The 13736-nt window shown below is 42.6% G+C and overlaps 1 protein-coding gene across 1 annotated transcript; it reads right to left on the bottom strand.

Annotated features, from left to right (window-relative positions):
* Nucleotides 1-11554: 11554 nt before the first annotated feature.
* On the bottom strand, nucleotides 11555-12621 carry LOC143682852 (zinc finger CCHC domain-containing protein 17-like). Its single transcript, XM_077159290.1, is given in 2 exon segments — nucleotides 11555-11954; nucleotides 11957-12621. Coding segments are annotated over 2 exon segments (720 nt in total). The 5' UTR covers nucleotides 12501-12621; the 3' UTR covers nucleotides 11555-11778.
* Between the last annotated feature and the right edge of the window lie 1115 nt (nucleotides 12622-13736).

Genomic DNA, 13736 nt, shown 5'->3' with positions numbered 1-13736 from the left:
GCTGATAGAAAATTAATAGAGTGTTCTCTACAGATTTCCTCTGTTTTTCAAGTGGGAATAATCTATTTGCCATAATAAGTCCAATACATGGCTTGATTTCAAAATTTAAAATTTAAGGATGAAAATAGTTACTCGGACAACTTGAAGCTGGTGGTAGTGATAACAGAGCAGTTGTTTTTAATAAGAAAATGATGGGGAAGATCAAAGAAGAGCAGGAATCAGGATGTGGGAGTGAATTCTCTTTATTGCCAAAGGCTTTGGAGGGAGGTGAGAGATGAAGATTAGAGATGATGAAGACCTTTCTTTTGGCTTCTCTGATCTAGCCATGGATGACGAAGGTCCCTCTGGATGAATGTCAAAGGAAAGTCACGGTTAAATGGGTAACAGAAAAAATCAATGGGCCATAAATACAAAATGTTTTAAGTTTAAAATTTTCACTAAAGAATTTTAAAGTTTAGCTATTGCATTTATTGTGTACAGCTGATAAAACCTAAGTTTTTCCTAATGGAACAAATCCAGTAAGTCCTGGCTGTAGAAAGAGGTAGGAAAAGTGTGAGAATACAAAGACTCCTGGCAAATATGTGCTTTGAGGCTTTAAGAAGTGCCCCAGAGGGGGAGTAAATATACAGAAAAAAAGTCATAAAGTGCTTTTTTATGTTAAGAACAAAAAGGCAGGAAATGTTTTCTCCAAATATCGTTGTATTTTCTACATCTGGTGAAATAAAATCAGACAGATATCCTCCACTATTACACAAAAACACCATCAACAGGCCAGTTAGACAGTGGCGAGCTGTGCCTCATTCTTGTCCCTTCCTCCCCCGCAGACTGTCCCCAACCCTTCTCCCCTCCCAGCAGCACCAGTAAATGTGCGGCTGCTCTCAGGCCCTCAAAGATTTTTGGCTTGTGTAATAGAAATTTCTTGGTTAACTGGATGACGAAATTACAGAACTGTCATCAGCACCTCTAAGAAAACCTTCCCTGTTTGCTAACTTCCTTCCGAAACATTTTTGCTTTAAATATATTTTACGTCAATGGCTTGGAGAGACCAGGACAACCCAAGGGAACGATGCTGTTCTAATTGCATCTTTCCTTTCCCAGGAGGTCTCTGTTCTTTCATATCCAACTCACTTGATCACTTGATTAACTGCTGTCCACTTGTCACTGAGAAGAAAAAACACCTACCCAACCAGCCCTGTGAAATTAAGTTGATGCTGTGTGTGTGTGTGTGTTTTCCCCTGCACAGACTAAAATGCTTGTGTGGTTTCTGAAAGGTGAGGGTGCACTTTCAGGGCTCCAGGTGAGGTAGAGGAGGGTGTGTGTGTGTGAGTGGGCGGAGGTGTTTCTGGAACACTAAACATGCACTCCAAAATGGGAGTTTCTGGGCTGTAGACCGAAGCTTGCATCCGATTTTTAAGAATCACTGCCCACAACATCAAGGCTAATTTACTCCATTGTTTCCAGAGGTGAGTTCTTGCTGGGCCCGGGTGGTGGAATTATGAAAAGACGCCTTGTAAATTCAGTGAATATCTACAATAATCTGTGAGCTCCCCAGCAGCTGCCCTGGGGATTTCACTCGCGGGCCCAAGAAATTTGGCCCAAATATTTGGATTCTTGCCCGGACGCAGCCTCATCCCTGAGTCCTGGGCAAGCACAGTAGGATTCGGGTCCCACGGGGCGCACTGGCCGTTTCTGCCAGAACAGCTCTCCCCTAACCAGAGAGGACCTCACAGAATCTTCTGCAGGAAACTTGGGTTCCTTCTTCCTTCAGAAATCAGAGAGACGACAGTAGAGAAGAAAAGGGAATCCCTCCTTTAAAAAAGAACAGAAAAGGCGACTTTCCCCGGTGGGTTCACCCAGGTGGGGCAGGAGAGGCGGGTGTGACGGAGGCCGCAGAACCAGAGTCAGGAGGGCTAGCCCTCCTCGTCCCCAGAACCGAGAGCCCTGCGACAGCTGCGTGCCGCCCTGGCCGGCCCTTCCGCGTCCTGTCACACCCGCGCGCAGCGCCGCGGCCAGAGCTCGCGGAGCAGAAACCGCAGTCGGGACGAGTCTGCTCGCGCCAAGGAGGAAGCGCCCCGGGCGGAGGCGCCGTGGGAAGGCCCGGCCTCCTCCCTGTCTCGCCTTCCTCTTCCGTCTCCAGTGAGAAGAAGGTGATTCTGCTCAGCGCACGGTAGAGGGGAAGGGGGCGGGAAACCAGGGACCCGGCGCCCGCTTCACCCTTTGCGGCTCTGCAAGGGCTAGTGAACGCGTGATCCCTTCCCTCCCAGGCAAGATTAGTTGACTGCACTGGGATTCCATCCCGGATCTTTGGCTTCATTCATTCTGTCTTTGAACACTTATTTGTCCCAGTATAGCGCTGGGGATGTGAAGCTTTTATAAATACAGGACAATGTGTGGAGGTGGGTGGGATATAAAAGGCGCTGGTTTCATGGGTGCCTTGGTTTCATTGAACTCAGTTTACTATCGCTAAGGTGGTATTGTTATCTCCATTTTACAGAGGTGAATACTGACACCCAGAGAGATGAAATGACTTGCTCAACTCTCCCCACTTCACCAGGGAAAAGAGCACCATGGTATTGGAGTATGTGATTGTTTAAGGCTAAACTCCATGCACCAAATTCTCCCCTCCTCCCATCTGCCTTGAAAGAAGAGGAGTCACAAGACCCAGGAGAGCACACAGAGGTTTAACAGTGGAACAGACTATTAAGCCATATGTTAAGGTTGTGTTCTTTTCCCTGGTGAAGTGGGGAGAGTTGAGCAGAACTGAGGTTGGGTGCAGTTCTCAGCCCCTTTCTTTTAATCTATCAACACTCACCTTTAGGTGATCTCTTTTTTTTTTTTTAATTAATTTTTTAATTTTTAAAAATGTGACAACAAACACATTCTTAACATATGATCATTCTGTTCTACATATATAATCAGTAATTCACAAAATCATCACATAGTTGTATATTCATCATCATGATCATTTCTTAGAACATTTGCATCAATTCAGGAAAAGAAATAAAAAGAAAACAGAAAAAAATTCATACATACCATACCCCTAACCCCTCCCTTTCATTGATCACTAGCATTTCAATCTACTAAATTTATTTTAACATTTGTTCCCCCTATTATTTTTATTCCGTATGTTTTACTCCTCTGTCGATAAAGTAGACAAAATGAGCATCAGACACAAGGTTTTCACAATCACACAGTCACACTGCGAAAGCTATATTATTATACAATCATCTTCAAGAAACATGGCTACTGGAACTTAATCTGTTTGCAGGCAGTTCCCTCCAGCATCTCCATTATATCCTAACTAACAAGGTGATATCTATTTAATGCGTAGGAATAACCTCCAGGATAACCTCTCTCCTCTGAAACTTCTCAGCCATTGACACTTTATTTTGCCTCATTTCACTCTTCCCTATTTTGGTGGAGGTTTTCTCAGTCCCTTGATGCTGAGTCCCAGCTCATCCTAGGATTTCTATTCCACATTGCCAGGAAGGTCCACACCCCTGGGAGTCATGTCCCATGTAGAGAGGGGGAGGGCAGTGAGTTTGCTTGTTGTGTTGGCTGGGAGAGAGAGGCCACATCTGAGCAACAAAAGAGGTTCTCTTGGGGGTAACTCTTAGGCCTAATTTTAAGTAGGCTTAACCTATCCTTTGTGGGGGGTTAAGTTTCATATGAACAAACCCCAGGATTGGGGTTTTGGTTGTCCCCACTGCTTGTGAGAATATCAAGAACTCTCCATTTGGGGAAGTTGAATTGTCCCCCTTTCTCATTTAGGTGATCTCTTGCAGTCACCAACACCTACAGCCTGACAATCTTCAAATTTACTTTTTATTTCCAGTGTGGACTTCTTCCCTAAATTCCAGCCACCAGCTTTGTTTATTCAAGGTCCTTCTTGATATCTATCTCCACTTGAATGCCCAAGAGACCCTCAAATTTAAGTTGTTCCATGCTTTGCCCTGAAACCTGCTCCATCCACACTGTTCCCCTTTCAGTTAATAGCAACACCCTTCACCCTTTTTTTCAGGAGTTGCTCAGACCAAAAAACCTGGGAGCAATCCTTGACTCTTCTCTCTCTTTTATGCTCCAATTTGAGCCTACTGGCAAATGCTGTGCCTCTTGTCTTCCATGTATATCCAGAATCTGATCATTTCCTAGGACCTCTGCCGCGACCACTTGTGTTCACACCATCATCCTCTCTCACCTAGCTTATGATGACAGCCTCTGGACTGGTCTCCTTGTTTCTACCTTGCCCCCTTATAGGGCATTCTCATACAGGAGCCAGAGTGGTCCTTTATACAAGGGTGTGTGTGTGTGTGCCAAGGTCTCCTTGGCCAACCCCACTGCCCTCCAGCTACACTGACCTTCCTGTTATTACTGTCCTAGTGTCTTTGCATTTGCTGTTTCCTTTGCCTGGGGCACTTTCTCACCAGAAGGCGTACTCTGCTTTAGCTTTTTTCTGTGAAGCTTTCCCTGACTACCTACCTAACATTGCAACCCACCCTTCCTCTTCCCCTTTCTATTTGTTTTTTTCTGTGGCACTTTATTACACATAGACCAAATTTACTTTCTCCATCCTTTTTTTTTTTCCGCTTCAGTCCCTTCACTGGAATATAAGTAATAGATATGAGGGCAGGGATTATTTTTTTAACAGCTGTATTTTCAGTGCCTGAATCAGTTCATGGCACATAGAAGTCACTCAATAAGTATTTATTTATTTTATTATGAATAAATACATAATAAAATGGGGGAAAGGAGGGGCATCACTACTTGCTGGTCCTATGACTTGGGACAAATTATTTTACTGTTCCAAACCTCAATTCTCTCATCTGTAAAATAATGACAGATACCACTTCATGGGGTTATCAATGAGAGATTAAACAATGTAAGAACAGTATGTGCAATTTTCATTGACAGTAATATTGATAGTGTATATGCAGTCCCCACTTGTAACTGTGTGTATGTCTTGTGCCTTACCTACTTATCTTTTAGAAGTCGTTTCTCTTCTTCTATTTGTAGTGATGCAATGTCACTAAAAATTTAGCATCCAGCTGGAATTGCTTCTTTGATATTCTTTGCAAATATATCTGATATTTCTTTGTAAAGTGCATTGAAAGAGGGTGGTCACTGTTACTGCCAAGAGCTGAGGGGAAAGTTTGTGTGGAGGAAGGTTGAAAACCACTTTTTGCTTGGTTCGTGTCAGCATCCATCACCTACTCTCCTTGTCATCTTCTCTGGAAAGGAGGAAGGGGAAGTTAGGTTCTTCGAGAAATTTGAGTTATCCCCTTTGTGACTAGATCAGGGAGATTCCTTTGAAGACCCATACTGCAGGGTGTGGGGTGGAATGAAGAAAGAGAGACAGGGCTTCTCTTTAGCTACCCAGCTTGTTTCCAGAGCAGAGGTGCATCTCCTTAGGGAGGCTAACATGATCACATATTTGTGTGTAGATATGTGTGGGTGTGTGTGATAGGATTTAGTGAGGGAAACTGGAAAATAGCCCTCCATCCTGCTCTTCCGTCTGCTTGGACCAGCTTCTCTCACGGATGCTCATGACTCCATCCCTCACCTTCTTTGGAGATTTGCTCAAGTGTCCACCCTAATTAAAAGTTCAACTGCCCCACACTGCCTACTCCTTTCTCATTATCACACTAAATTTATTGTGCAAACCATTCCCCCTCCTTCCTATGTAAGCTCCATGAGGATAGCAATCTTTGTTGCTTTCTTTCTAGTTCCTGGGGTGTGGCCTGGCACCCACAGTGCTCTGTCAATGAATTCTTGGATGAATGAATCCATACACCAAGCTGATTTAATTCCACCAGGAGGTCCTGGTATTAAGTGAACAATTCCTGGCACCAGAACACTTTAAATCCATTATCTCATGTCGTTCTCACACAATAGTCCTCTGAGGTATGTAGTATAATTCCCATTTCACAAATAAAGAAACCAGTGAGGTTAAGGAACTTGCCCAGGGTCACGCAGCAGATGGGAAATGGTGGCGCTAAAGGTTGAATCCAGACAGTTTGAGAAAAAAGATAAAGAAGGCCGATTAAAGCATCTGTACAGCAGGCTTGGACCTCGAAAGGTCTGCAGTTGGGAGGGGGCCAGACGCTAACGCCATCAGAAGGTCTCCTCAGATCGCTTCCGTGGTCTTCGGTCTCGGCCCCGCCATAGCCAAGCTTTGCTCCAGGGCCAGCGCGGGCCCGGCATGGGACCCTCCAATTGCCCAGGAGGTTAGGCAGTAGGGAACCCTCTTCTCAAAGCCGACCCCCGCAAAGTCCCTGCTGGTGTCCCCACAACTCGAATTTTCCAGGGAGGAATAAGCAGCCGTCAGCGAGGCGTAGGCGAGCCTCTCAAGGCCCGACGGGTCGCGCCGAGCGCGGACGCGGGTTTCCCCAGTCCGGGGCGCAGCCACTGTCCGGATTCCCGTGGAAGACCCGGAGGCAGAAATCACGTCGATAAGGAAACTAGAAACTGGGAACTTAGACCCTGGGAACTGAGAACGCTACTGCCCGTGGCCGCAGGCGCGCGGTGCCCGGGGACCCACCCAGCGTGCGGCAGGAGCGCGCGGGCACAGGCGCCAGGACCCCGCGGGAGGACCGCAACGCGGGAGCGCGTTTAAGGGCTTGGCCGCTCTTCCTTCTCAGCGTTTCCGTGCTTAAAAAAAAAAAAAAAAAAGAAAAGAAAATTCAGATGAAACAACTGGTAGATAGAGGGGTTCGCTCCGTGAGCCCATTTTTCTCAATCCCTTCAGAGGTGGAGGGAGCGTGGAATCCAGTGTGCCCCGCCCTGCGCCCCCGGAGGGCCACTGCGTTGGTCTCGGAATCCGTCGACCCACCAAACTTCTCTCTGCGCGACGGTTTTTTCATGCAAGGAGAAATAAATGCAAATTCATTGCGAAATGTCACTGAATTCATAGGAGCTTTTGGTCATTCTGTCGTTATGTATTTTATTTTCAGTCAGAGGATACTCAGCATAACAACTCATCCTGCGGGCTTCTGGGAAAATTTGGGGGGTTGAAATACCTGAAGATTCTGATAATCCCTGCTCTGGAGAGTCAATTAAAAAGAGATCGTTTACCCACTCTCCCCAGGTAGAATGGTGTGAAATTCAATGAAGAAGTATGCACAACCTCTAGAATTCTATTTTGGAAACTCAAAATCAAGCCCCTGTGTTTTCAGTCGCAGATTAGAAATCATATTAATTGCTCTATACATAGCGAGTTGCATTATGCGGAAGTTTGTTTCTGAACCAATATTTGCTTCAGTTTTCTTCTCCAGGCATGTTAACTGAGAATATGGAACCATTAACAAGCACAACGTTACAAAACAGACACAACACCCAGCTGATCTGTGTTTTTCTATCTTAGTTATTGAATCTTGTACTCTTGCCTGGTTACAAAAAAAGGAGGGGGTATCTTAAAATGGAGTTTGGAGTAAAATGTAATTGAAGTATTTGGCAACCTCCTAATCAAATCCAAGTTCACCAAAGACAAAGACTAGACTTTAATTCTGCTTCTGGCTCCATTACTCACCCACTTGATATGGCTTCTGACAGGTTCCTTCACTGCCCTGGGCCTCAGGCTATCATTACCGTCTGCCTGCCTCCTTGTGTTGTTGTAAGGGTTAATGAGATATGTGATGAGGACTTTGATTCTCCATTGAATGACCCTGTGCAAATAAATCATGACTTCATGTCAGATTCATCTTAGAGTCACCTGAATAAGTGGTCCTTCCATTTATTAATTCTCTTCTTGTTAATTTTCCAAAATCGCATTATTTGATTTTAAAATTCTATGTCAGGGCATTCTAAAAGTTGAACACCCTGGGTAAAAATCCTTTCCTAGTTATAGTACCATGTTAAGTGAGAACTTCTATTTGTTCGCAGTTATTGAATGGCTTATCGTTGTCATCATGTCATTCAATGTATTTGTTCAACAAATGTTTATTGATATGTACTCTCTTTGGTGACTGCAAGGGACATAGGGAGTGCCTACAAGGACAGTTTGAGTGCCCTTAGACACTGTGTTAAGCCCTTTGTAAGTATTACCTCATTTAATCCTTGCAGCACTCACTAAGGTGTAGGCACTATCAATTACTCTGTGTATAGAATGCAAGCTGAAGAGCTTTGATGTAATTCAGCATGCAGGGTACTGATGGTTTTTGAGGGAGGAAAATGACATCAGACCTGTGAGGTCACTTGTAGCAGCAACGGGGTACTATTTTGAAAATCTGATCGAAATTATGTTTTGTTTTTGAAGAGAAAAGGTTTTGCCAGCACAGCCTGAGTAGATAAGAAATTCACCTAACTACGATGTTTAGTGTCCTTCAGACCAGGTTATACCAGCATTGAGCAGATCGATTAGAGAATATTTACATATAAGTGTTTTTATATATAATAAAAATGTGATTACTCAGTTGGAATTGGACACTCAAAAGCACAGTTACCAGCAAAAAAATAATAATAAAAAAAAGAAAAAAAAAAAGGAAAACAAAGGGAAAATCCCAGAATCGTTCATGTGGTTAGTAATGCCTGTGTTTTTTTAGAATTTATCTGAAAGAATCTTAAGAAGCATATCACTGGCATTGATTTGAACTTGACTCAAGTAGTGAAATGATGTCTAATCACTTCCAAGTGTCACTGCCATACTGAGACTTTCTTTAAAATGGCGTATCTGAATTTATGAACTTGCAGATTTCAGACCAGATTATAGAAGGAAAGGCAGTACAACAGAGTCTAACTAGTAGATGGTTACTTTATAGGCAGAATTTGAAAATTGAAGAAGCTTATGTTTAATATCTCTCATAAGGAAGGGGGGTCATACACATTATTTAGTGAGGGAAAAGAGAAACCTTGTGGATTAGGCCCATTTTGCATGTAGCATAAAGATATCCCTGGAATTATGATCTACCAAATGACAATCTGTAATCTTGGACAGAGAGAAAAGAAACAAATTAAAGCAGTAAATATAGGTTTTTAAATTCTGTCTGAGGACAGTTAGGCCAGCTGTAACAGATTGCTTAGTAAGTTCGTTGTTTATTCTATGGTATTATGGTATACATTTGCTGCATGTTGACAATGTGCTAAATCATCAGCATGATTAAAGCAAACACCCATATGCTGGGTTGACAGTGTACTAGTTTATAGACACAGATACACAGCACTGACACATACCCACATATAACAGAAGCACATGTATATAGGGAGTGTGGTAAGTGCTGAATGATTTAGAAATACAGGAATTAGTTTTGGTGCTTTCTATGCATGAGAGAATGGAAAGGAGAAATGCAAGTCACATCTTCAGAGAAAGTAGTGGTGGGAGAGTTAGAGGAAACTCCTGACTTGCTTCCTTAGTGGGAAAGGGTTCTTGAGAAGGAGCCAGAGATGGGGATTTCAGAGCAACAGAATCATGGTATATTAGAGCTGAAAGAGATTCTAGAAATTGAAATCCAGCTCTTCACTTGAAGCTGATGCCCAGAGCCCTGGAGTGGCTGGTTAGTAGCGGATCTGGGGTGTAATGCAGATATCTACTCTGACCGCCCGTTGTTCTTCCACAGCAATGTTGGTTTCTTGCTATTGTTTGCTTTAAGTTTTGTTTTACCTTTTATCATGGGAAATGTCAAACTTGGGCTCATCTTATACCTCAGACCTGGATTAATCATTTTGCCAGAGAGTCCTGGTTCTTTTTGGTGGTAAACAGTATTTATGGAACATAGGTAAGGTATTATGGAGGCTTTTTTCTTTTTCTTTTTTCGGTGCCTAGGTCGGGATTCTCCCGCATGGCACACGAGCATTCTACTGCTGAAGCCATGCTTGGATGCTTTCTTGATACTGGATTCCTTCCAAAATTTTAGTGGTCAAAGCTAGGAAATAGTTTTTAAAAAGAAAAAAAAATCATTTATGCTAATATTTCCAATTAATGTTTTAAATATTGAATTTTCCCTTGACTACTCTGATTTTTATAACTGTGTCTCTTTTTTTTAAATGCTGAAAAGCTTGGCTCCAAGCTTTGCTTTCTTTATCCTGTAAGATAGCTATAATAGTTTCAAAATACCAATATCAATACTACTATGAACAGTATGACTACTGAATGCAGTTTAAGACTTATTTGCAGTTCTTTATCATTGGTTTTGAAATATAATCTGGTGATTTACAGTCAAAACTATGGTTTAGAATCACTTGCAGTAATTTTTTTCTTTGAATGACTGTCACCAATTTGACATACTGTTAGGTAGTGATCTTGTTTCTCTTTGCTTTTAATTTTTAGGGATTGTTTTCTTTTTTATTTAATTTAGATTTCTAATTATGTAAAACCTTTATAATTGTTCTAAATTTAAAACTATGTAAAAAGATACATTCACAGATGTCTCTCTTTGATCTGTAGCACCACTTCTATTCCTCCTTCATATTAACCATTTTAATTAGTATTCGTTTATCTTCCCATCATTTCTTTTCTTTTTTTTTTTTTGGTCTTTCACTTTTTATTTCCTGTAATTCTGTCCAATTTGATGCCAGTCAATTCACATGGTCAATAATAAAACATCTGTACCTAACACTTGCCTTTACACTGTCCTCTCTGAGTTGGCCCAACTTGGATAAATCAGTGGTGGGGCTTCCTCATGCTTGGATACTGAAAGTACCTTTACTACACAGAATGCTTGTGGGGTCTGTACAGTCGCTCTTCTCTTGGGATGCTGTGTTGTTCCTTTTCCAGAACACAGGCTCAGGATTTGTTGTCCAGGCTTGTGTTACAGTGTGGTGGAAGAAGAGAATCACTGGCCAAGATGACCATTGAGCTCCCCTCTATGCCCCAGACCATGGTTCATGATTACAAACTCTCTAATCAGTTCTGGGGGAAGAGGTCATTTGATCACTGCAGAAGGGAGGGCTTAAGAGTGATCTCCTAAGAAAGCTGTGACGTGTTAATGTTTCTGGCTTTGTAACTTAGCTGGGCTTCTAGCCAAGGTCTAAGGTAACATTTTAAATGTTTTTTTTTTTTTTTGGGGGGGGGCAACTAATGCAGGCTCACTGACTTTTAAGTCTGTAATGCTAGCCAACAAGAGGGACTAAAGGAACACAAACTTTCAGAAGGTTTAAAATCAAACACACTGCCATTAAGTGCCAGAAATTTCAACAGAGACCGGAAGTGGAACTGAAAAGACTCACACTAGTAAATCAAGGTACAGCAATGATCTTGGATTGGGCTGTCTGGTTCAGTGGTCTGGAGGAATGTCACATATAAGCTTAGTCACTGGATGATTATTTTCTGGTGTGGCCATTAGCTGTTACTTCTATATAGTAGAACCATGTTGGGAGACTGGAAAAAGTGAGCACCACTTGTTACCATACCTCCCCCTTATGCTACCAAAGAAGGGGCTCTTTCCTCCTATAGTGGATGCAGCAGGGGTGGGGCAATTGTTCCGTTCTGCAACGACTCATGTCTACGGCAGTACCTGTGGCTGTAGCCTGGGAGCTAGTACAGGAGTCCAGCTCCAGCAGTGGCAGCTAGAAATGGCAATGGAACTTCCTGCTGGATGAAGTTGGGTGAACAAATGGGTGAGCTGCAGAGATCACCTGTGAAGGGACCAGGAGTGATAAGGAAACAACAATTCAGGCAGCTGCTCTTAACATCTAACTCTCAAACCTGCCTGCTGCTATCTCCCAAGGGAGAAGAGTCAATGGGGTGGGAGGCCATACTCTTGCTATTGAGTCTTTCCAGGAGCCAGGGCGTCAAGGGATACGGTTCCGGGTACTTTATTTTCTCAACCACCTCTCCACTCTCTACTCTCACTCCTTATGTTTCTTCTTGTGCTTCTTCTTTTCTTTCTTCTTCTTTGCCCCCTTGCTGTCTTTTGATGAATGCCTTGTCCTCTTGCCTGTATCACTTTCAGACTCTGAGCTATCAAAGTCAGATGACTTCCTGTCTCTATGCTTCTTTTTCTTCTTTTCCTTCTTTCTTTTCTAGAATTCTTCATGGGGTCAGGCTTCTCAAACTCTGATGACTTTGACTCTTCCTTCTCCTCTTCCTCATCAGGGATCAGAGAATATTTAGTTCCACCTGGTTGCATAAAACAATCCTTTGCAAAATGGCCTTTACAGCCACACTTCTTGCAGGTAGTGTTCAGGACGGCCTCAAGGGTAATCTTCTGCCCAGTGTAATCCTGGAAGGACCGCCTCCGCCGCTCTTCTTGCTCAATAATAACATTGTTGGGATCGAGGTCTTTCCCAGTGCCTTGGTTGACAACTTTCATGGAGAGGGATACTTTTATCCTGTCATTTTTCATCTCTCGGCCAATAAGTTTCACCCACACCTTGTCTCCAACATCTACTATCTCGGAGGGCTTATCTACCCGACAGGATGACATGTGAGTTCGATGGACCAAACCTTGCTTCCGACAGCCTGGGATTTTGATAAATGCTCCATAGTCTGTCACCATAGCAACCTCTCCCTGAAAAATAGTGTAGAGAGCAGGCAGGTTTTCCATGGTTTCAGGTCTTCCTGAATTCATCCTTACTGTTCTAGGGTTCCTCCATTTTTCTTCAGCTAAAGCTAATTCAAGTGTCCCAGTGTCAAGTAGAAGACAGCCAACCACGCCATTGCACGAAAAGCCGAACCCAGTTGGCGCGTTTATACCCCCCCATCATTTCTTTTTGAGCATGAAAGTGAATGTGCTTATTATATGTATATATATATTCATTCATTCCCATTTCTTACATAAAACATAGCACCCAATAATCACATTGCTTTCTCATTTAACAATGTGTCCTGGAGATCATCCCATATATAGCAAGATTTTCCTCATTCTTTTTACGTCTCCATTGATGGGCATATGGATTGTTTCCAGTCCTTTGCTGTTACAAGTAATGCCACAACAAAAGGCCTTGTGCAAACATAATTTATTTTTCTTTCTGTCTTCTTCCCTTCCTCCTTTCTTTCCTTCCTTCCTTTCCTTCATTCTTTTTCCTAGTGTGTCTTTGGATAGACATATAGAAATGGATATGCTGTGACAAATGTGTCTAAATGCCCTTCCTAGGGGGGTTATGCCATTTTACGTTTCCACTGGCAATGTATGAAAGTACCTGTTTTTCTTTAGTCTTACCAAAGGATTATGTTGTGAAAAGCTTGGAATATTGTCAATCTGATAAGTAGGAGATTGTATATTAAAGTATTCTTTATATACATTTCCCTTTTGAGCATGTTTTTGTATGGAGAAGGTTTTTTTTTTCTTTGGGGGGGTGCATGGGCTGGGAATTGAACCCAGGTCTCCTGCATGGTAGGTGAGAATTCTATAACTGAATCACCTGAGGACAAAAGATTTTTAGTGTTAAGAAAAATGTACTAGGCACAGGATGTTGTATAGAGACAGTTCATAGTTAAAGGAAAGGTGAATACATAAAGGAATGGGGAAAGTAAAGTTAAAATCATTTAAATCTTAGACTTTGTTTTGTGATCATATAAGAAGGACTATGTTAGGGTATGTTGTAGTTTGCTAGCTGCTGGAATGTGATATACCAGAAACAGAATGGCTTATAAAAAGGGGAATTTAATAAGTTGCTAGTTTACAGTTCTAAGGCCGAGAAAATGTCCCAATTAAAACAAGTCTATAGAAATGTCCAATTCTAAGGCATCCAGGGAAAGATACCTAGGTTCAAGAAGGCCGATGACATTCAGGGTTCTCTCTCAGTTGAAAGGGCACGTGGTGAAGTCTGCTAGCTTTCTAAAAGGCCAATGATGTTCAGCATTT

This window comes from Tamandua tetradactyla, chromosome 5 (genome assembly GCF_023851605.1).
Source record: "Tamandua tetradactyla isolate mTamTet1 chromosome 5, mTamTet1.pri, whole genome shotgun sequence".
Lineage (NCBI taxonomy): Eukaryota > Metazoa > Chordata > Mammalia > Pilosa > Myrmecophagidae > Tamandua > Tamandua tetradactyla.
Note: the sequence above shows the minus strand (reverse complement) of the source record. Positions and strands in the feature narration are given on the sequence as shown.